Raw genomic sequence first — 21,007 nt, 5'->3', positions numbered from 1 at the left:
AGGAAAACTTGAAATCGCATCATATGACCCCTTTAAAAATTAAACATTTGTTGTCATTTGGAAGTGTGTAGGCCTTCTTGCATTATTATGCCGTTACATTATGATTATATATTCAGTGGCATTAAATGGTCTTTAAAATGACAATAATATAGCTTATCGCAGTTATTTCTGGGGCAATATATCGCACAACAAAAAGTTGTTATCGTGACAGGCCTACATGTGACGGCAGTCTGAGATAACTGAGACAACCAGCGGTTGTAAAAGACACAATTGTAGGTCAGTGTTCCATAGTGAGCAAAGTACATGTTTGGGGTCAGTAAGATTTTTTAAAAATGTAATGCTTTTATTCAGGTAAGGATGCATTAAATTGACAGCATATATTTTTATATTGTTTAAAGAAATATATTTTAAATAAATACTATTCTTTGAACTATTCATCAAAGAATTGTGGAAATAAATGTATCACAGTTTCCACAAAATATTAAGCAGCACAACTGTTTTTAACATTGATAATAAATGTTTCTTGAGCAACAAATCAGCTCATTATGAGCACAGAATGATTTCTGAAGGATCATGTGACACTAAAGACTGGAGTAATGATCCTGAAAATTCTGCTTTGCCATCACAGGAATATTTTACATTTTAAAACAGAAAACTGTTATTTTAAATTGTAATAATATTTCACAATATTACTGTTTTTACTGTATTTTTGATCAAATAAATGCAGCCTTGGTGAGCATAAGAGACTTCTTTCAGAAACATTAAAAACTCTTACCGACCCTAACATTTTTTAACGTGGTGTACTTCACATCAAGTGTAAACGCTCTTTTGTCCTTTTATTTATTTTAAACAACTGTTTTTACACATAAATTAAGTATGTGTACTGAAATGCAATACTAAAAAGCCTATTGAAGGAGAATAATGCTCACTGAATACAAACAGAATTATTGTGTTCTGCAAATAAAGTGAGCTTTTGATGTTTCACCACAGGTTTGATCTGTTTCCTGATAATTGCTCTAACCACATAGAATAGCATGTCCTTATTATTTGCCTTCTACTTCTGTCATCAGTTCGATTGTGCATCCAGTTTGATGTGTCTCGGTTTAAATTCAACTGCTTATGTTCTTAATACTCACTCCTGGTGTTATTGTGTACGGTTCATCTATAGTCCTCCACTATTGTCTTCAACCCACTTCTAGGACAAGTTCCAATCTAGTCCACTTCTCATGATTCAATCCTTTTATCCTCATGGATAAAATCAGGTCCCACTGACTAAGTTTACCTGTTGAAATGTACATTTTCACACACACTACCTTTCAAAGGATTGTCGTTGATTATTATTGAAAACCGTCTTATGCTCACCAAAGCTGCATTTATTTGAACAGAAATGCATTAAAACAGTAATATTGTTTTCTATTTTAACTTTGTTTCCTGTGATGCAAAAGTAGATTTTCAGCATCATTACTCCAGTTTTCAGTGTCACATGATCCTTCAGAAATCTAATATGCTGATTTGGTGCTTGGGAAATATTTCTAATTATTATCAATGTTGAACACAGTTGTGCTGCTTAATTTTGTGGAACCCATGATACATTTCTGGATGCTTTGATGAACAGAAAGTTCAGTAAACAGCTTTTAATTGAAATGGAAAACTTTTGTAACATTATAAATGTACTGTTCAATTTAATGCATCCTTGCTGAATAAAAGTATTATTAAAAAAGTTTAGGGACCGATTCTCACTATTAACAAGTTGCTTATTAGCATGCCTGTTATTAACATATTGGCTGTATATTAGTACTTATAAAGCATTTTTTCTGCATTACCATATTCTACATCCCTAATCCTACCAAATACCTAAATTGAACAAATACCTTACTAACTATTAAGAAGCAGCAAATTAGGAGTTTATTGAGGCAAAAGTCATAGTTAATGGCTTGTTAATATTGAGAATTGGACCTTAAAATAAAGTGCGGGGGAAAAAAACTTAATGACCCCAAACTTATGAATGCTAGTGTATGTTCACATATTTTGTGCTCGGTGTGATATTTATGTCATTTCTGGGTTAAAGGCATCTGAAGTACTATTCAACCAGCAAGCAATATTATAATATTTATAGCGTGGTTTATATTAACATAATATTTATTAAAATAAAGTTTCATCACATATGCTTTTTTTGTTTTGTATTGCTTAAAATACATGATAATATTTAGTAACTAACTACAGTAAGAAAGTAAAAGCAGTCCAAATTTCCGTGCATGCTTTTCCCAACACAATTAATTTAAAACCAAGCCCTTTGGTTGTGCCTATTACTTAAAAAAAATTTGATTTCTTTATAAAAATTGAGACCGCGCCACCTTCGTCTCCTCTGAAAACAACACCTAGGGAAGTGTTTTGATTCTGCTCTTATATAATGCATCTGAATCTGTACTTATTCTGTCAGAAAAGCTCTGCGATTTACTGTGTATTTTCTGTTCTCAATCAGAATCTGATTCTGTTGAGGATATGTGCTGCAGCTTTCATTTTTTATGTATTTCTTCAAATTGACTTTTTTCTGGTTGAATTCAGAGACGCTGAAATCTACAGAGAAATGTAAAAAGTATTTTTTTTTTCTTTTGCTTTTAGGATAAGGACTGGGAACAAGCTGTCACATTCTTGCCGGCATCGGATAATAAAAAGCTGGAGAAGAAGAGGGGCCCTGGGAAAGTTGGGATCATTGTTGCTCTGGTGATCTTTGCAGCCATTTTGGCTTTGATCATAGGGCTTCTGGTCTGGCATTTCCACTGTAAGTCAGTACTGCAGCCACAGACAGCATAACACTCTTACCAGTGTCCGGTATGATAGTGCTGATCACGTGTTTGTTGGATCATGTCTCCCTGGTGTCTGCAGTCCGGAAGGATTTGAAGTCACAGAGGATTTACACCGGTTCGCTTAGGATAACAAATCAAGCTTTTGTGGATGCATATGAAAACCCGGACAGTGCAGAGTTTAAAGACTTGGCAAACCAAGTCATGGCTCAGGTAAGAACCAAATTAGAACTAATTTGTTTTTGCATAGCGATGACTGTGAAAAGTGTGTTTGATTGAAATTTTTTTTATTCATATGTAGCTAAAATCTATGTACTCAGAATCTCCACAACTGTCAAAATATTACGTTGGTTCCAAAGTTCAAGCCTTCAGGTATGTCTGCATGTGAATACCCACATTTCTGATCAGATGTATAAATGTACTTCAAATAATATATCATTATTTATTTTTTTGCATTACAGTAATGAGATTGGGGGTTGGGGGAGTGTGCTTAACTATCATGAAAAAATGTCCTAAAAATGGGTTTCTCAAGCAATTACTTTTTTTTTGTTCGTCTTGTGATTGTGGGGTGAAATGTGACCTGGTTCTTGACAGATTTTGTGAGATTCACCTACAGTAGATACCGATCTCTAGATTGCTTGTTTTATAAGCTGAAGCACAGATTGATGTCTTGAGCCTGACATATTTATTATAACAGTGTCAATCTTTCATTAACAGCTCTGGACACACGTTTGTTCTCAAAAACCAGGAGTGAGTAGTCCGTTACTTATGTCTCTCATATACTCTCTGTTCCAAAACCTAGTGAGCTTCTTCCATAGCAAGTTCCGAAAGGTAACCTAATTATGCTGAGATATTTTAGTTTTGCTAAGTTTTAAGGCAGCATCAGCAATCCCATAATGAGCTGCAACAAGATTAGTTATTAAAAATAAAGCTGCCATAGAAAGCAGCTGCCTACACTCTAAAAAATGCTGGGTTGTTTCAACCCAACTTTGGGTCAAATATGGACTAACCCAATTTTTGGGGTAAAAATTTAACCCAACGGTTGGGTTAGTCCATATTTGACCCAAAGTTGGGTTGAAACAACCCAGCATTTTTTAAAGAGTATGTAAGCAGTAGACAGCAAAGCAGAGCTTAGGGCCTATGAATCCATCTTTTTTTCACCCCAAGTCCCCAATTTAAATAATAATTAAAAAAAATGATGTCTAATCAGTTAAATTTATATAGCTATTAATTAATTAAAATAATAATAGTGCCCTGTGAAATATATATACAGTATGTATATATATATATATATATATATATAATTTTCTATTATATATATTTTATTTCTATAGAAATTCTGTTTTGTTTGCTTTAATTGATCTGTATTCTGTTTATTTATTTATGTATTATCAAAAACTGTGGTAATCAAATGAATGCACACAACTTTAACAATGTAGTTAATCTATGTAATCAAATGAAATTTGAACGGCTCCTTTCATATTTTGGCAAACAATGAGCTGCCTGACAGGATTAATATCCAAATGTAAACATTGTTGAAACTCTGGTATTCTTTTTAAAAAAAGTTGTATTATTGTTACTTTGGTAACTACATCCTACTGTACAATAGTAATATATTTTTATTAGAATTAAAGTTAAGTTTTATTTTGGCAGTTGTGTATTTGACAGTAGTTTTATCAAATAAAATGGTAAAATACTCATGAGGTCAACTCTCATTTTGCACATAGTGGAAATCATAGGCACCAAAGTTCAGTAGGTTTTGGAACAGAACAGAATTCCCTAAGCACATTCATACTCATTATTGTACAGTGTATCCAATAATAAATGTGTAAGAATAACCTTTTTTTTTTCTGTATTTCCAGCAAATATAAAATACGCCCAGCACGCCAAGAGTTCTGCTGAAGAGATCATTACATCACCAGGTTTCCCTGACAAACCTTATGCTCCAAACTCCTTTGTGCAGTGGCAGCTTCGAGGAGACCCAGGCCACATGCTAAAGTTGTCTTTTGACACCTTCAACCTGGAAGAAGACTGTTCAAATGACTTTGTGAGAGTGTATGACTCATTGGTCGCCATGGACAAACACCTAATGGAAGAGTAAGGGAATTGTGAACTGTGTTTGTAGATGTAGCACCATCTGGTGGCTTTATATGCAACTGTAATATCAGGCTGTGAAATTTTAACTCAAAGTTTCTCTCTCTCAAACAGGGAGTGTGGCTTTTATTCTCCCAGTAATCCCTTAACTTTCATCTCATCCCGGAATGTTATGCTGGTCACCTTGGTAACCAACGAAGAAGGGAATTTTCCAGGTTTCAGAGCCCGTGTCACTCAGATCAGTCAAGATAGCAGCGGTAAAAATGAATCCTGGCTGGTTGAACAAAAGCATAGTTGACTGATTAATATGTTTTTATAATCATATAATATGCTTTATTGTGAACTTTCTAATTCTCTCTCACACTTGCTCCCCTTTTAACAGAACTTGCATGTGGTGGTAAATTGAGTGGAACCTCTGGTAGTTTTAAATCACCCAACTTCCCCAGTTATTACCCACCCAACACCACATGTCAGTGGGACATTGAGGTAAGACACTCATTTTGAACCAGTGAATGTCATGTTGAACGACTTCTATAACAGTGTTAGATCAATCTCTATTGTTTAAAGGTTCCTGATGGTAAATACGTCAAGTTAAGGTTCCCCAAGTTCATGGTTTCTACAGGAAGTCTGAATCATTGCTCCGGAGATTATGTACAGATTGTTGGTAAAAGGTCAGTAATTTAAAACTTCATTTAGACGTTTCACAAAATTGATTATTGTACAACAGTTAGTTCTGGTCCTTCAATCTGATTGGCTGGGTGATGATCCTCCAAGAGTGCTGATAAATCGCATGGCAGCATTTCTTTTGGATCTATTTTTGTCTTGTTTTCTAGTAAAAATCTTTAAAAGAAGATATATTTATTTTGAGAAGAAAATGTGACTCAAGAAATGTTTTGTCTTCAGAAAAATCTAATAAGATTTAGTTAGATTTATGCTTGAATCAAGAAAAAAAATCTGTATTGGCTTAAGAAGGTTAAATAAAGGGGCAAACAAGTTTTATTTTCTTGTTTTTTCCACTTCTCCTGTAAAAGTATTTAGTTTAAATGACATTAGATATTTTACTGGAAAACAAAACTTTTGAAATTTATATAAAAAAATGGTAAATGAGCGGTTCGTAGTTTGTCATTTTAGTTCATAAATATTGAGATATTTAATAAATATAATTAAAAGGCCGAAAATTGTGTTATTTTTTCCTCTCCGATAATATTCTGGGATAAATGAATAAATCACTCATTCTGACTAATGCCATGTATTGCTCATCTCAAGGGCATGATGGGGAAAGCTCATGGAACAAGTACTATGTTTTAATTGTAAAGGAAACAATTGACAATGCCGCTTTGATGTTTGTAATTTTTACAACTTTTACAACTCACAAATATCTTCTTTAATGAGATTAATCATCTAAAACAGGGATCCTTTATCTTGAAATCAAACGTAACAGGTTTCTCACACGACAAGTTCATATTATTAACAATTCAGTATATTTCTTTAAATTATCTTCAATTTCAGCACATAAAAACTATATACAAAGAAGGGTAAAGAAGTCACAACAATCACAAAAGCTCATACAACATACATTCTATAGCAAAAACATACTTAGTTCAGTAGAAGTTATGTATTCAATCCAATTTGGTGCAGTAATCAAGAAAAGTATCTCTCTGAAGGTACACAAAACAGAATTTTCTCCATGGTAAATACATTTTATTTTTTATTTTTTTAAACATCAATCCAATCCTGTAATTGTGGAGGATTAGATTTATACCAACATCAAGTTCTAGGTTTTTAGCTTTTTTTGATCGACTATTGTGGGGTTTGAACCAGTGCTTGTAGTCATTTAGTTGGAGGTTTCATACGCACATGCTTGTTTGTGTCTTTGCAGCACATTGTGTGGGCAGCAGCTTGCTAATACCATGGTTACCGTCAACAGTAACAAGATGACTGTTGTGTTCAAATCGGATTCATCACAAGTAGATCGAGGTTTTAGTGCCACTTATGAGATCTTTGAGCCCACTGACCGTAAGTAAAGACATAAGTAAGACAGACTAAGGCCCAATCCCAATTCTACCCCTTAGCCCTTCCCCTTTCCCGCGTTCACGTGAAGGGGTAGGGGTGTCTCGATTCTCTCTTGGTTGGAGGGGTAGGGGTAAGGGGGCCAGACAGCCCTTCAAATGAAGATTTTTCGGGGCCACACTTCAAACTAAGGGGTATGAATTATCTCAGCGTAAACCGGCTTCAGGGGCAACATGGCTGCCCAAGCGCACAAAAAGACACATAAATGTAAGCATTTTTGGCATTAATAAAGATTTTAACGAAAAGTAATAATTTGTTACATTCAATCGTGAGTTCATATTTATGGTCATGTTACTCAAAGAAATGTTTGCAAAAAATCGCTAAAGTTTGCTAACGTCATATCATTAGAGACTGCACGATAGTGCCACAACATATTTTCATGTCTGATCAGGGCGATAACCACCGTAGACATTGAGGGGGGCTAGTCCCCCCAATAATTATAAATCACTAAACCCTTTTCTCAAATATTGCCAATTCGAGAGAGATGAAAGTTGCATGTATGCGCGTCTGTGCGTTTCTCTTTTTAGAGTTTACTTCAAAAACAGCGATTTTATCCTCTCATTGCTGGAAAATATAATGTAGCGATTCAATATTTAAACTGTTATTAATAAAAGTCATGGGGCAGCGTTGACAAGTTTCTTTGCTCCTGGATGTGTGAGCTGCGCGATATCTAATGTGTGTGTGTGTGTGTCAGTAAGCAGCGCGTTAATATAGAACGGTAATTAAAGGCTCTAATGCACACCAGCACACCAGTATAGGTGTGTGTATTGTAGGAGCTAGACGACATATGATGACGTGTGACGGCATAGTAGTGGTGTCCCAATTCTTAGGGGAATATTTTCAAATATTTGAAATAGAGTGTCAGGGGGTAGGCGAAGGGGAAGGGGTATAAAATAGAATTGGGATTGGGCCTCAAACTTTTATTATTAGTAGCAGTCTGGCATGAGGTGAAAAAATAGACTAATTGATGCCAGTTTTAAAGTGGTGTCAGTGTGAACATTAAAAAGTAAATTCAGTTTCTGAATCTCTCAGCCTGCCCAGATAAGTTCCAGTGTGACAACAAACGCTGTGTAAACCCATCTTTGCGCTGTGACGGCTGGAACGATTGTGGTGACAGCACAGACGAGAGGAGCTGCAGTAAGTGCGCAGTGAACATTGTCTTAAATTCACACACAGAATTACACCCTTACTCTCTGAATATGAACTCGAGTTCAGATATACGGTGTTTGAATGTGGATTTCAGAATGTGATGCCAGCATGATCCAGTGCAGAAACGGGATCTGTAAGCCGATGTTATGGCGGTGTGATGGTGTAAATGACTGTGGAGATGATACAGATGAACTTAATTGTGGTAGGACCCTTTTCCTTCTTCCTTTCTCTTAGTCTTTTCTTTCAATTTTCCTTCTATATGCATCCAAATGTGAGAAATGCTGCCTCCACAGCCAATATAACGAGAGGGCATGAAGACACAGGAGAATTCATTGATTTCATAACATTCAGTATACAAAGATACCATAATCATCTCAGTTTCTGAAAACAGCATAGATGTATTATTTATAGGCTTTTAAAAATATTTATCGCTATTTCTACCAAGAAATCAGCATTTTATTCACTTAGATTTCTAGTTTTAATCAGGACCGTGGAGAATATATAAACCATATAACATTTGAAATTCGTTAATAATGCCATTATGCCATTTCAGTTCTATTATTTTCTATAATTAATGATCTGTTTTTATAATGCAGTGATGTTAGTTAACTCTGTAAAGCCTGTCATATGAAATAATAGTCAGATAAATGCTTTTATGGATCATATAGTATTATATAAGAGAATATGGAGCTTGGAAGAAAAAACACCTCAATTTTATTCAGAGGCACAAAATGAGCAAAAAAGATGCAATTTGGTGCAGATGCTGATATTTATACACCAAAAATGAAATTCTGATATCTTGTAACGTGAATCAGTGAGATCTTTATAACAGTGTAACCAACTAGTTGCATAAAGTGCTTATAAATATAATTTGTCACTTTGTACTTAAGTACTTTAAGGTATTTACATGCTTGTTTTTTTTATTGTGGGAGGCAAAACATATAATCCAATACAAAACAATGATGACTGAACCTAATGTTTCATATTTGATACTCACATTTTAACTGGATTTTTCAAAAAAGAAAAAAGGATAGTTGCCTCCGTCTAGTAAATGATCATCTTTAATAACAATATAAAAGTTAGTCTTCCATTCACTTTATGAAAAAAAAGATTTAACAGTAAAAAGACACGTGTACCATGACCTGAAGGAGGCTGTTTTTATAATAACACTAAAATGAAATGAAATAAAATAAAAGGAACGATCAATCAGAGGACAGAAAGCATGTGTTAGATTGTGTACAACAGGTTTCCAGCCAAAATTTGATAACTTAGAGGAGATGACTTAGAAATGTATTGAGCAAATTCAATACATGACATTATTGTGATTTGGAAACTACTCTGAAACCCATTTCCTCAGGAGGTACCCGAGGACCAAATGCTGTCTATTGATGGGCCTCTGTATTCTCTCTCTGCCTCATTCTACCCCCACTCAGAAACACATCCTCACCTGGTTTAACATAGTTGTCCTCTTTTCTGGCAGGCTGTAAGACTGGAGAATTTAAATGCAACGACAATCAGTGTGTCTCAGAGATGAAGAAGTGTGACAGGAATCGTGACTGTAAAGATGGCTCCGATGAAGACGGCTGTTCAAGAGGTGATGAGATGTTAGATAAAGAATAATACAATTTATTTTAGTATTATTTTTTATTGTTTATTGCATTCAGAACTATTCAGAGAATATATTTTGAAAACATTTGGAGACTTAAAGCAGTTTCTTTCTCTTCATATGTTCTCGTTGCGTTTTTCATCCTTTCATACAGAGATTTGTAAAGACTCAACGTTTATGTGCGGTAATGGCAAATGCATAACCAAACCGAACCCTATGTGTGATGGGCAAGATGACTGCGACGACGGCTCAGACGAGTCCAACTGCAGTGCGTGGCTTCCACTTCCTCGCATCTATTCTTCAACACATATTCTGCATTGTTTAGCATTGATTTCTATCTCTCGCTCTTGCTTTGTCCTCTAGACTGTGGTAAGAGGGCTTACACAAAGTCTCGAATTGTGGGTGGGCAGGAAGCGGATGTGGGCGAGTTCCCATGGCAGGTCAGCCTGCACGTTAAAAACACAGCACATGTTTGCGGTGCATCAATCATCAGTGAACGATGGCTTGTGACGGCTGCCCACTGCGTACAAGATGATCCAAAAATCAAGTAAATTTTCTCTTTTCTTTCTTTAACTGCACCATTAACTAAACATGTCTCAGTACACTGGCTTCAAAAACTGTTTGGACACTTACACTACAGGTCAAAAGTTTGGAATAATTACGTTTTTTTTTTTTTTATGTTTATGAAAGACGTCACCAAGGCTGCATTTAATTGAATATACACAGTAAAAAATGTAAGATTGTGAAATGTTATTGAAATTTAAATAACCTTTTGAATATATTTTAAGATATAATTTATTGCTGTGATAAAGGTGAATTTTCAGCATCATTACTACAGTCTTCAGTGTCACATGATCCTTCAGAAATCATTCTAATATGCTGATTTGCTGCTCAATTGTTATCTGTTATTATTGGTGCTCAGTTAATAATGGTTCTCTTTATTATCAATGTTTGAAAAGAGTTGTTGCTGCTTTCTTTAAAAAATTTTTTTTTAAAAAGATACTTTTTTCAGGATTCTTTGATGAATAATGTTCAATTAACAACATTTATTTGAAATAGAAATCCTAATGAATGTCTTTACTGTCACTTTATCAATTTAATATATCCTTTCCGAATAAAAATATTAATCTCTCTCTTGTTTTTAATCTTTAAATTTTACTCCAAACTTTTGAATGGTAGTATATGACGATTTCCACAAAAATGTTAAGCAGTAAAAATTTTGAACACTGATAATAATGAGAAATGTTTCTTGAGCAGCAAATCAGCATTTTAGAATGATTTCTGATGCCGAAAACTCAGTTATGCCATTACAGGAATAAATTACAAAAAATATTCAAATAGAAAACATTTTATAAGCTGGTGTGTGGTGGGCGTTCTGGCGCACTATGGCTGCCGTCACATCATCCAGGTGGATTCTGCACACTGGTGGTGGATGAGGAGATACCCCCTGACAATGTAAAGCGCTTTGAGTGCCTAGAAAAGTGCTATATAAATGTAATGAATTATTATTATTAACAAAATGTAAAAATATTTCACAATATTATTGTTTTTACTGTTTTTTTTTTCAAATAAATGCAGCTTTGGAGAGCAGAAGAGATGTCTTTAGAAATGGTTGTGTAAAAAGTAAACATCTTTGTATTAAATGGCAAAAGTTCTGAGAAGTTCTAGCTGTTAAAAAATAAAACTGCATGCGTCTTGTGTAAAACATTGTTTTGTTTGTGGCTTTACACACTGCTTTAAAAAGGTTACTATAAACAGTACACTCGTAAATTAATTTGTCAGTTACATTGGTTTTCTTACTTTAGACATTTAGAATGGAAGAGAAAATGTTCATGTCTGTACACCTGATTAATTGACAGATATTCTCAGCCGGGCACATGGGAAGCATACTTGGGTCTCCATACACAAAAAGAGAAACAGAAGGCAACAAAGAAATTGCTAAAACAAATCATTCCTCACAAGAACTACAACTCCCACACCTATGACAATGACATCGCTCTGATGGAGCTGGACTCACCCGTGACCTTCAGTGCGACCATTCGACCCATTTGCTTGCCCACTGCCACTGACGTCTTCCCCGCTGGTGAAACGGTCTCTATCTCCGGCTGGGGTGCCACTAGAGAAGGGGGTCAGTAAAAGAGCCACACAATAATGCTTTATACCTTTCACAAAGCCTGCCATATTTCACCCCAAGATCAGAAATTCTTATCAATTACACTTTACAATAAGGTTCCATTTGTTAACATTAGATAACTGCATTAGTTCACATAAACAATGAAAAATACTTCTAAAGCATTTATTAATCTTAAAGGTGGGGTAAGCGATTTCTGGTGGCCAATGTTGACATTTGAAATCCCCAAAAAAAAACACGCCCCTACCCCAAAAGGGTCTCGCCCCTATTTTGATAGCTCCGCCCCACACATGCGTACGCAACCCAGTCAACGATTAGTTCTGTGAAACAAAGCAAAACCAATGTTACACCGTATGCGAGTGGTGCGGCAAAATACTATAGAACTCATTATAATCAGTGATGCGGTCTACACCACAGATATATATACAGTACATATCTATGGTCTACACTGGATGCGGCGCGGCACGACACGACAAATCCCCGACAGGAACCTGCTGCTGCGTTCTATTTATGACGTATTGACACAAATTTCAAATGATTTTCAACGGTCGCTTTGTCGCGTCCAGTGTACTAGACAGACTTTAGCTGTTGCGGCGCAGACACGGTGTTACTCATCTATCGAGAAGAAACAAAGCAACCTCGGCGTCCGATCGCAGACCTTCCGCTCCTTGAGTTCTCTGCAGCGCTGGAAAGCTGATCCGATATTTACACGGGTCCTACTTCTTGCCTTAAGCCTTCTTTTGTTCCGCAGACCTTTTCATCTTTTATTTTTTATCTGCCATTTCTATCTTTCTGTCGCTCGGCTCGGCTAATGTCCGTTCTGTGCACTGAACGCTCTCTCCTCTGCTTCATGAGTAGACACGCCCCTTACTGCTGATTGGCTACAAGTTTGTTTTGCTAGTCGGCCCAAATCAGGTTTCTAAAGCGTTTTTGAAAAATCTCTTACCCCACCTTTAATGTTATTAGTTAGTTGATTTTGACATTTACTAATACACTATAAAAACTAAAAGTTGTAACTGCTAATATTTATATTGGACCTGAGTGACAACGATTAGTTCTGTGAAACAAAGCAAAACCAATGTTACACCGTATGCGAGTGGTGCGGCAAAATACTATAGAACTCATTATAATCAGTGATGCGGTCTACACCATAGATATATATACAGTACATATCTATGGTCTACACTGGATGCGGCGCGGCACGACACGACAAATCCCCGACAGGAACCTGCTGCTGCGTTCTATTTATGACGTATTGACACAAATTTCAAATGATTTTCAACGGTCGCTTTGTCGCGTCCAGTGTACTAGACAGACTTTAGCTGTTGCGGCGCAGACACGGTGTTACTCATCTATCGAGAAGAAACAAAGCAACCTCGGCGTCCGATCGCAGACCTTCCGCTCCTTGAGTTCTCTGCAGCGCTGGAAAGCTGATCCGATATTTACACGGGTCCTACTTCTTGCCTTAAGCCTTCTTTTGTTCCGCAGACCTTTTCATCTTTTATTTTTTATCTGCCATTTCTATCTTTCTGTCGCTCGGCTCGGCTAATGTCCGTCCTGTGCACTGAACGCTCTCTCCTCTGCTTCATGAGTAGACACGCCCCTTACTGCTGATTGGCTACAAGTTTGTTTTGCTAGTCGGCCCAAATCAGGTTTCTAAAGCGTTTTTGAAAAATCTCTTACCCCACCTTTAATGTTATTAGTTAGTTGATTTTGACATTTACTAATACACTATAAAAACTAAAAGTTGTAACTGCTAATATTTATATTGGACCTGAGTGAATATGAACTAACGATGAATAGGGATTCAGTTCTTTAACTTGGTGTTTGATTTGTGTGTGTGTTTATTTCAGGCTCTGGAGCGACTGTGCTGCAGAAGGCGAATGTTCGCATCATCAACAGCACGGTGTGTGACGAACTAATGAATGGTCAGATCACATCTCGCATGACGTGTGCTGGCGTTCTGTCAGGAGGAGTGGATGCTTGCCAGGTGGGTTTCATACGCCGCTTAAAAGTCCATTGATGAATGGAGCAGAAGCACACTGCAAGTGCTTTAAACATACAAGTACACATGATTTTTTCCCCTTTAAAGCATGTATATTTTTATTTCTGTTTATTTAATTATTTGCTTTAGTGGTCAGTTTTAGAGATTTAATTTATTAATAACTTTTTTTACAATATCAGTTTTGGTCGACATTGGATATTTATTTGTTAATGCTCATTTTCCCTATCTTTAGATTTAGATCTATTTTGCCATCATATAATGCTCACTTAAAGTTGATCTTAAAAAACACTAATAATAATTTAATAGTACAGAGAAAACTCTTTTATGAAGTGAACTCACTTAAAGGGTTATTTAGTAAAATTTTGCCAGGAAAAGTTTTAGACTTTTTATCACGTTATTGTAAAAAATCTTGTGTGATATAACTTGTTTGTTGGTTTTTATTGTATTTGTTATACTTGTATTTTTTAAATTGTTTTTGCCATGAAAATAGCCTTTGATGCTGACATACTAATAATAATTTAATAACACTGTTCAATGTAATCTTTGTCAAATCTCAAAATTAATATTGATTTTTCATATTGTACATGATAATGATGTGATGCCTAAATTCAGTTAAGGCATTTAAAAATATTTTAGTGTTTTACTTTATAGTTTTATTTTTTTTAAGTAGTATTGAATTTAAAATTGGCCTTTTATTGATACATACAATATAGAGATTATTGTTGTTGTTATATTTAATTAATTAATTTAATTATCAGCTTTTTGGTATTAACCAGAATTTTAATATCAGTGCATTCCTGTAGCATATAAAAATCATTGATTTTTGTTTGTACTTTTTAATGTTTATTTTATTTTGACAAAATAATAATAGATTTTTAATATCAGCCTATTATTGGTTATTGACCATAAAATTAAAATTATTAGCTTTTTGCTATTAGCCAGAATTTTAATATCAGTGCATTCATGTAGCATTTAAAATAATTGATTTTTGTTTCTACAGGTACATTTTTTTTATTAATAACTTTTTTTACAATATCAGTTTTGGTCGACATTGGATATTTATTTGTTAATGCTCATTTTCCCTATCTTTAGATTTAGATCTATTTTGCCATCATATAATGCTCACTTAAAGTTGATCTTAAAAAACACTAATAATAATTTAATAGTACAGAGAAAACTCTTTTATGAAGTGAACTCACTTAAAGGGTTATTTAGTAAAATTTTGCCAGGAAAAGTTTTAGACTTTTTATCACGTTATTGTAAAAAATCTTGTGTGATATAACTTGTTTGTTGGTTTTTATTGTATTTGTTATACTTGTATTTTTTAAATTGTTTTTGCCATGAAAATAGCCTTTGATGCTGACATACTAATAATAATTTAATAACACTGTTCAATGTAATCTTTGTCAAATCTCAAAATTAATATTGATTTTTCATATTGTACATGATAATGATGTGATGCCTAAATTCAGTTAAGGCATTTAAAAATATTTTAGTGTTTTACTTTATAGTTTTATTTTTTTTTTTAAGTAGTAGTGAATTTAAAATTGGCCTTTTATTGATTATCATACAATATAGAGATTATTGTTGTTGTTATATTTAGTTAATTAATTTAATTATCAGCTTTTTGGTATTAACCAGAATTTTAATATCAGTGCATTCCTGTAGCATATAAAAATCTTTGATTTTTGTTTGTACTTTTTAATTTTTATTTTATTTTGACAAAATAATATAGACTATTAATATCAGCCTGTTATTGACCATAAAATTAAAATTATTAGCTTTTTGCTATTAGCCAGAATTTTAATATCAGTGCATTCCTGTAGCATATAAAAATCATTGATTTTTGTTTGTACTGTTTAATGTTTATTTTATTTTGACAAAATAATATAGACTATTAATATCAGCCTGTTATTGACCATAAAATGAAAATGGTTAGCTTTTTGCTATTAGCCAGAATTTTAATATCAGTGCATTTAAAATAATTGATTTTTGTTTCTACAGGTACATTTTTTATTTATTTAGACAAAATACTATAGACTTTTAATATCAGTCTATAGAATTTTTATATTTATTGGTTATTCCCCATAAAATAAAAATGATTATTTGCTTTTTGATATCAGTCAGAATTTGAATATTGGGCATATCTTAACATAACTAACACCCTTTTTCTTTACTCAGGGTGATTCTGGTGGTCCTATGTCCATTTTATCAAATGAGCGTATGTACCTGGCGGGAGTGGTGAGCTGGGGTGATGGTTGTGCTCGCAGAGACAAGCCTGGCATCTACACAAACATGCCAAAATTCAGGGCCTGGATCAAGGAGAAGACAGGAGTATAAGTTGCTCGAAGATTATAATGAACTGTGAGAAGTTTTATGAACTGGTCGCAAATGTTTTAATAGCATACATGGAATAAGCCAGCATAGCCTGGCTGAAGAGAGGGATGGACTTTTGACCTGTTTTTTGTCTAATAGTTGTTTTATATGTTTGTATATTTTATGAGAGCGGTATAAGGGTTTTATTCTGTCTTAAGGTGTGTAAATAAATGTCCTATTTTCTCCTTTTAAAGGTTTTGTGGTTTCTACATTCTTAAAGTGAAGCTTTACTTATTTGAATGTGAATGATTTAGTTTTTAGTTTTGGTCTGTACCTTCGGTTTACTTTTGGTTCAAGGAGTGTGTATTTCTGGAGTCACACTCACATACTTAAATGTGAACATCTTCAGTCGTTTTATGACTTGTGCAATATGTATGTATGTAATGTGATTTTAAACAAAGTTTGAGTTACACATGGAAACACTTGAAAAGAAGTCTGGAGTGCTTTAAATTTGATTCAGGGATTACGTTTAACACTTTAAAAATACATTTAGAAACAAAAAAACATTGTTTCATCCAGCATGATTTAACAATTTAACAAATAAAATGTGTATCTGGTTAATGCAGTGTGAAATATGTGTTATACTTTTACTAAAAGAGTGCGACAAACCGGTTCTAGAAGTACATTTTCCATTCATGTTCTGCATATTGGAGATTTGTTTGATAACTAAATACAGACTTGCATGATTTCAGATGTTGTCAATCAATAGTATAGTAGACCTATACACAGTCTGTCATTTCATTGTTAATAGTGTTGAACAACGCAGCTGGTTAAGAATTACACCTCTATGAATGAACAATTATTATGCAACCGTTCTTTGTTTTTGTTTTTTTTAACCATCCATTTCCTTAAACTTCCAATTTTACCAGGTTTTACCAAAATTACTTTTGTTTTCCTCAGTAATTGAAATGCTCCTGTGAGCATTTATTTTATTTTGTACAAAAACAATCTTCTTTGCAGTCTTTCAGTTAGTGGGAGGTCATACAACTATGTATATTTATATAAAAAAATATAAAAAGTTTGTTTCAAATCGTTTTTACTCTGCTGTCATGTTAACTGCCCATATACCTGGGGCGGGGGGAAAGACAAATGTGCTAGTGCAAGAGCGAGTCAGGCTTCTTTGCAGGCCACAAACGCTTTTCATACACAGTAATTATTGTTTTTAATGTAGTATTGCGTTTCAATACGCAGAATGCCTGAGCTGTTGGAGTAGGAACCATTATGTGTTGAACCGGACTGTAAACACAGACGGACCAGGAAGTTGGAACTGTCCCTTCAAGTTTCGTGAAGCGTAAATATGACAAAAATGTAGCCATCAAATGAACTTTACAATACCTGAGAGAAATCTACTAGAAACACCAACAATGATAATGTGAAATTAATGTGAGCTGTATGAATATTTGAACAGTTGTGCGTTGTATACTTGGAAGTAATTGAAAGCCGTCTCTGCTTAAAGATGTCCCATGAGCGAGAGGAGAGTCGGAGCTGGGACTGGGATAGTCCTCGGTGTCGAGCCCAGCTGGACGAGGTGTTTTTCCGCCAGCATGACTACATCCAGACGGGCAGCGCCGAACACAAGGAGTTCTGGAGCTTCTTTGAGCGCTTCCAGAGATTCAGAGCCAAGAGAGAGATGTCAGCAGCCAAATCCAGCAGGCAGGAATCACACGAGGGAAAAGACAGGAAGAAGTCTGAGTCTGTGGATCTGGGGCTTCCAAAGGATTACGATGCCAGGTACAGGATCAACATCTCAGTGTGCTCCAAAGACATAGAGGAGCTCCTGGGAGGATCTGAGCACAAGAGGCGCAGGGGCCCCTCTGGTCCCGGCAGGCAGGAGATCACAGACTGCCGTCTTGCCCTCCTCCATTTCCTAGATTTCAACCAGAAGCAGAGCTTCAACAAGCTTTCTAAGTTAAGAAAGGAGCAGAAGAGCCTCCCCATCTTCCAGTACCGGGACAGGATAGTGGAGCTGGTGCGGACTCATCCTGTGGTGGTGGTGGCTGGAGACACGGGATGTGGGAAGTCCACACAGGTGCCCCAGTATCTGCTGGCATCAGGGTTCAACCACATAGCCTGTACTCAGCCTCGCCGCATTGCCTGCATCTCACTGGCCAAGAGAGTCAGCTTTGAGAGCCTCAACCAGTACGGCTCCAAGGTGCAAAGATCTTTCCGCTTTAGTATATTATTTCCACAACAAATAAACAAACAATATTTGCATTTCAGTTGTTAAAAAAAACACTAGTATTAGTACAAGGTGATTTTAATTACTTTTGTCATTATGGAAATGAATATTAGGTATGAAAATGTACATAACTGTTCTTAATTCTTAAATGTTAACAGGCTTAATTTTCTAATTGCATAGCATTTCTATTATGGCTAATAATAATAATAGAATATGCTAGTTGAAACTCTGACATTAGGTATGGCATTTTTAAAGCAGAAATTATTAACAGAAATGCTTTACAAAGTAATTGAAATAGTTTTAAAAAATAATGCTAATTTCATAATTTGACATTATAATTTTATGTATATATTCTACACCTTTGGGTTTCTGAATATCTGTGTACAAATAAATAAAAGTGGTTCATAAAACCAAAATTTGATCATTTTACCAATATAATATAGTTATATTTATGCTTATGTATGGGTTTAGAATCATTAACAGACATACTAAGTAGAACTAGTGTGTGTGTATATATATATATATATATATATATATATATACTACTACTAGTCAAAATTTTTTTATTTCAGATAAATGCTAATCTTTGGATCTTTCTATTCATCAAGGAATCCTGAAAAAAATTTACTCAACTGTTTTAAATATTAATAATATTAATAATAAATATTTATTGAGAAGCAAATCAGATCAGAATGATTTCTGAAGGATCGTGTGACACTGAAGACTGGAGTAATGATGCTAAAAAATCAGCTTTGAAATCACAAGAATAAATTACATTTTAAAATATATTCAAATAGAAATCAGTTATTTTAAATAGGAAAAATATTTCACAATATTACTGCTTTTTGGATCAATTAAATGCAGGCTTGGTGAGCAGAAGAGAATTCTTAAAAAATATTTAAAAAGACTGGCAGTGTGTATATATATATAATACTATTTTTTTTATTTCTAAATGAAAATGAGTTGGGAAAACATTTTGTCTTGTATGTTCTGTCTTCAGGTTGGGTACCAGATCCGCTTTGAGAGCAGCCGCACCACAGCTACCAAACTGCTGTTCCTGACCGAGGGTCTCCTGCTCCGGCAGATCCAGCGGGACGCTTCCCTGGGCCAGTACCAGGTGCTGATCGTGGACGAGGTGCATGAAAGACACCTGCACTGTGACTTCCTGCTGGGAGTGCTGCGTTCCCTTCTGCCCCTGCGCCCAGACCTGCGGCTGGTCCTCATGTCGGCCACCATCAACATCAAACTCTTCTCCAGCTATTTCAACAGTGCACCTGTTCTGCAGGTGCCAGGCAGACTCTTCCCCATTCAGGTGAGCTCGCTGCATCCTTTACTGTTTTTCAATGTGTGTGGGTCTTTGTAAACTGATTGCGGTGTAAGTGTATTCTGTGCTTGTGTGTGAAGGTGATCTACCAGCCCATTCCTGCAGAAGAGCAGGTGTCCCGCTCGGAGAAACTGGACCCACGGCCGTATCTGCGTGTGCTGCAGGGTATTGACCAGCGGTACCCGCCGGAGGAGAGAGGAGACCTGCTGCTGTTCCTCAGCGGAGTGGCTGAGATCTCCACCATCCAGGAGGCCTGTCAGGCATACGCCACACACACTCAGCGCTGGATCGTCCTCCCTCTGCACAGCACTCTCTCACTGGCCCAGCAGGATAAGGTACTTCTGCACCAGAGCAGGTTCATTCAGGACAGCGAGATGGTGGATTCGTCACAATCTTTATGCATTAGATGTTTCTTTGATTAGCTTTTGATCAGTGATTCTCCTTTCTGCTTTTCTTTTACTTTTCATCCAAATGGTCAATGCTATTTTTTTTTATTGAAAGAAATCAATAGCAAGGATGCATTCAATTTATCAAAAGTGACAGTACAGACATTTATAATGTAATGTAATAGATTTTATTTCAAGTAAATGCTGTTCTTATGAACTTTCTGTTACTTGAAAAAACCTGAAAAAAGTATATCAAAAATATTAAGCAGCAAAAACTGATTTCAAAATTGGTAATGATAATAAATGTTTCTTGAGCAGCAAATCAGCATATTAGAATGATTTCTGAAGGATCATGTTACACTAAAGACTGGATAAATTATGCTGAAAATCAGTTTTGCCATAGCAGGAATAAGCTACATTTTAAAATATATAAAAATAGAAAACTATAATTTTAAATTGTAATAACATTCCACAATTTTACGGTTTCGCTGTTTTTCTCTGCCTTACTGTATAAATGTTTTGTCTTGGTGAGTATAAGAGACGTCTTTCAAAAACATTACAAAAAAAAATCTTACTGACCCCAAACGTTTGAATGGTATATTATTTTAAAATAATTTCTCTATGTATGGATTTTGACCTTCAGGTGTTTGACATTGCACCTCCTGGTGTGAGAAAATGCATCATTTCTACCAATATTGCTGAGACCTCAGTCACTATAGATGGAGTGCGCTTTGTGGTCGATTCAGGTACCTGTTGTATTATTTTCCTAGTTTCTATATATTTTTTTTATATTTTAGCATTTTAAAGTTACAAAATATATTTAAAAAATGACATTTATATATATATATATATATATATATATATATATATATATATACTGTAT

General features: G+C 35.1%; 2 protein-coding genes across 6 annotated transcripts in view; both read left to right on the top strand.

Annotated features, from left to right (window-relative positions):
* Positions 1–16,428, top strand: part of LOC107565100 (suppressor of tumorigenicity 14 protein homolog) — a 24,675-nt gene extending 8,247 nt beyond the window's left edge. The window contains exons 3-19 of the mRNA XM_016250299.1: positions 2,623–2,782; positions 2,887–3,017; positions 3,106–3,176; positions 3,502–3,554; positions 4,667–4,901; positions 5,013–5,155; positions 5,281–5,384; positions 5,466–5,569; positions 6,778–6,914; positions 8,001–8,105; positions 8,212–8,319; positions 9,598–9,711; positions 9,878–9,991; positions 10,087–10,270; positions 11,583–11,851; positions 13,708–13,844; positions 16,041–16,428. Coding sequence (XP_016105785.1) covers positions 2,623–2,782; positions 2,887–3,017; positions 3,106–3,176; positions 3,502–3,554; positions 4,667–4,901; positions 5,013–5,155; positions 5,281–5,384; positions 5,466–5,569; positions 6,778–6,914; positions 8,001–8,105; positions 8,212–8,319; positions 9,598–9,711; positions 9,878–9,991; positions 10,087–10,270; positions 11,583–11,851; positions 13,708–13,844; positions 16,041–16,199 — 2,328 coding nt within the window. The 3' untranslated portion in view covers positions 16,200–16,428. The remainder of the gene's footprint in view (positions 1–2,622; positions 2,783–2,886; positions 3,018–3,105; positions 3,177–3,501; positions 3,555–4,666; positions 4,902–5,012; positions 5,156–5,280; positions 5,385–5,465; positions 5,570–6,777; positions 6,915–8,000; positions 8,106–8,211; positions 8,320–9,597; positions 9,712–9,877; positions 9,992–10,086; positions 10,271–11,582; positions 11,852–13,707; positions 13,845–16,040) is intronic.
* Positions 16,429–17,424: 996 nt separating this feature from the next.
* Positions 17,425–21,007, top strand: part of LOC107565092 (DEAH (Asp-Glu-Ala-His) box polypeptide 34) — a 22,107-nt gene continuing 18,524 nt past the window's right edge. The window contains exons 1-5 of one of the 5 annotated variants that reach the window (XM_016250289.1): positions 17,427–17,526; positions 17,692–18,387; positions 19,415–19,726; positions 19,819–20,073; positions 20,768–20,870. In XM_016250289.1, the coding sequence (XP_016105775.1) occupies positions 17,692–18,387; positions 19,415–19,726; positions 19,819–20,073; positions 20,768–20,870 (1,366 nt within the window). In that variant the 5' untranslated portion in view covers positions 17,427–17,526. Of the gene's footprint in view, positions 18,388–19,414; positions 19,727–19,818; positions 20,074–20,767; positions 20,871–21,007 lie in introns of all 5 variants that reach the window. The other 4 variants (XM_016250288.1, XM_016250287.1, XM_016250291.1 and 1 more) reach the window with 4 other exon arrangements.

The sequence above is a fragment of the Sinocyclocheilus grahami genome, unplaced genomic scaffold (assembly GCF_001515645.1).
Source record: "Sinocyclocheilus grahami isolate Dianchi unplaced genomic scaffold, SAMN03320097.WGS_v1.1 scaffold981.1, whole genome shotgun sequence".
NCBI lineage: Eukaryota > Metazoa > Chordata > Actinopteri > Cypriniformes > Cyprinidae > Sinocyclocheilus > Sinocyclocheilus grahami.
The sequence above is the reverse complement of the archived record's forward strand: the minus strand, read 5'-3'. Positions and strand labels throughout refer to the sequence as shown.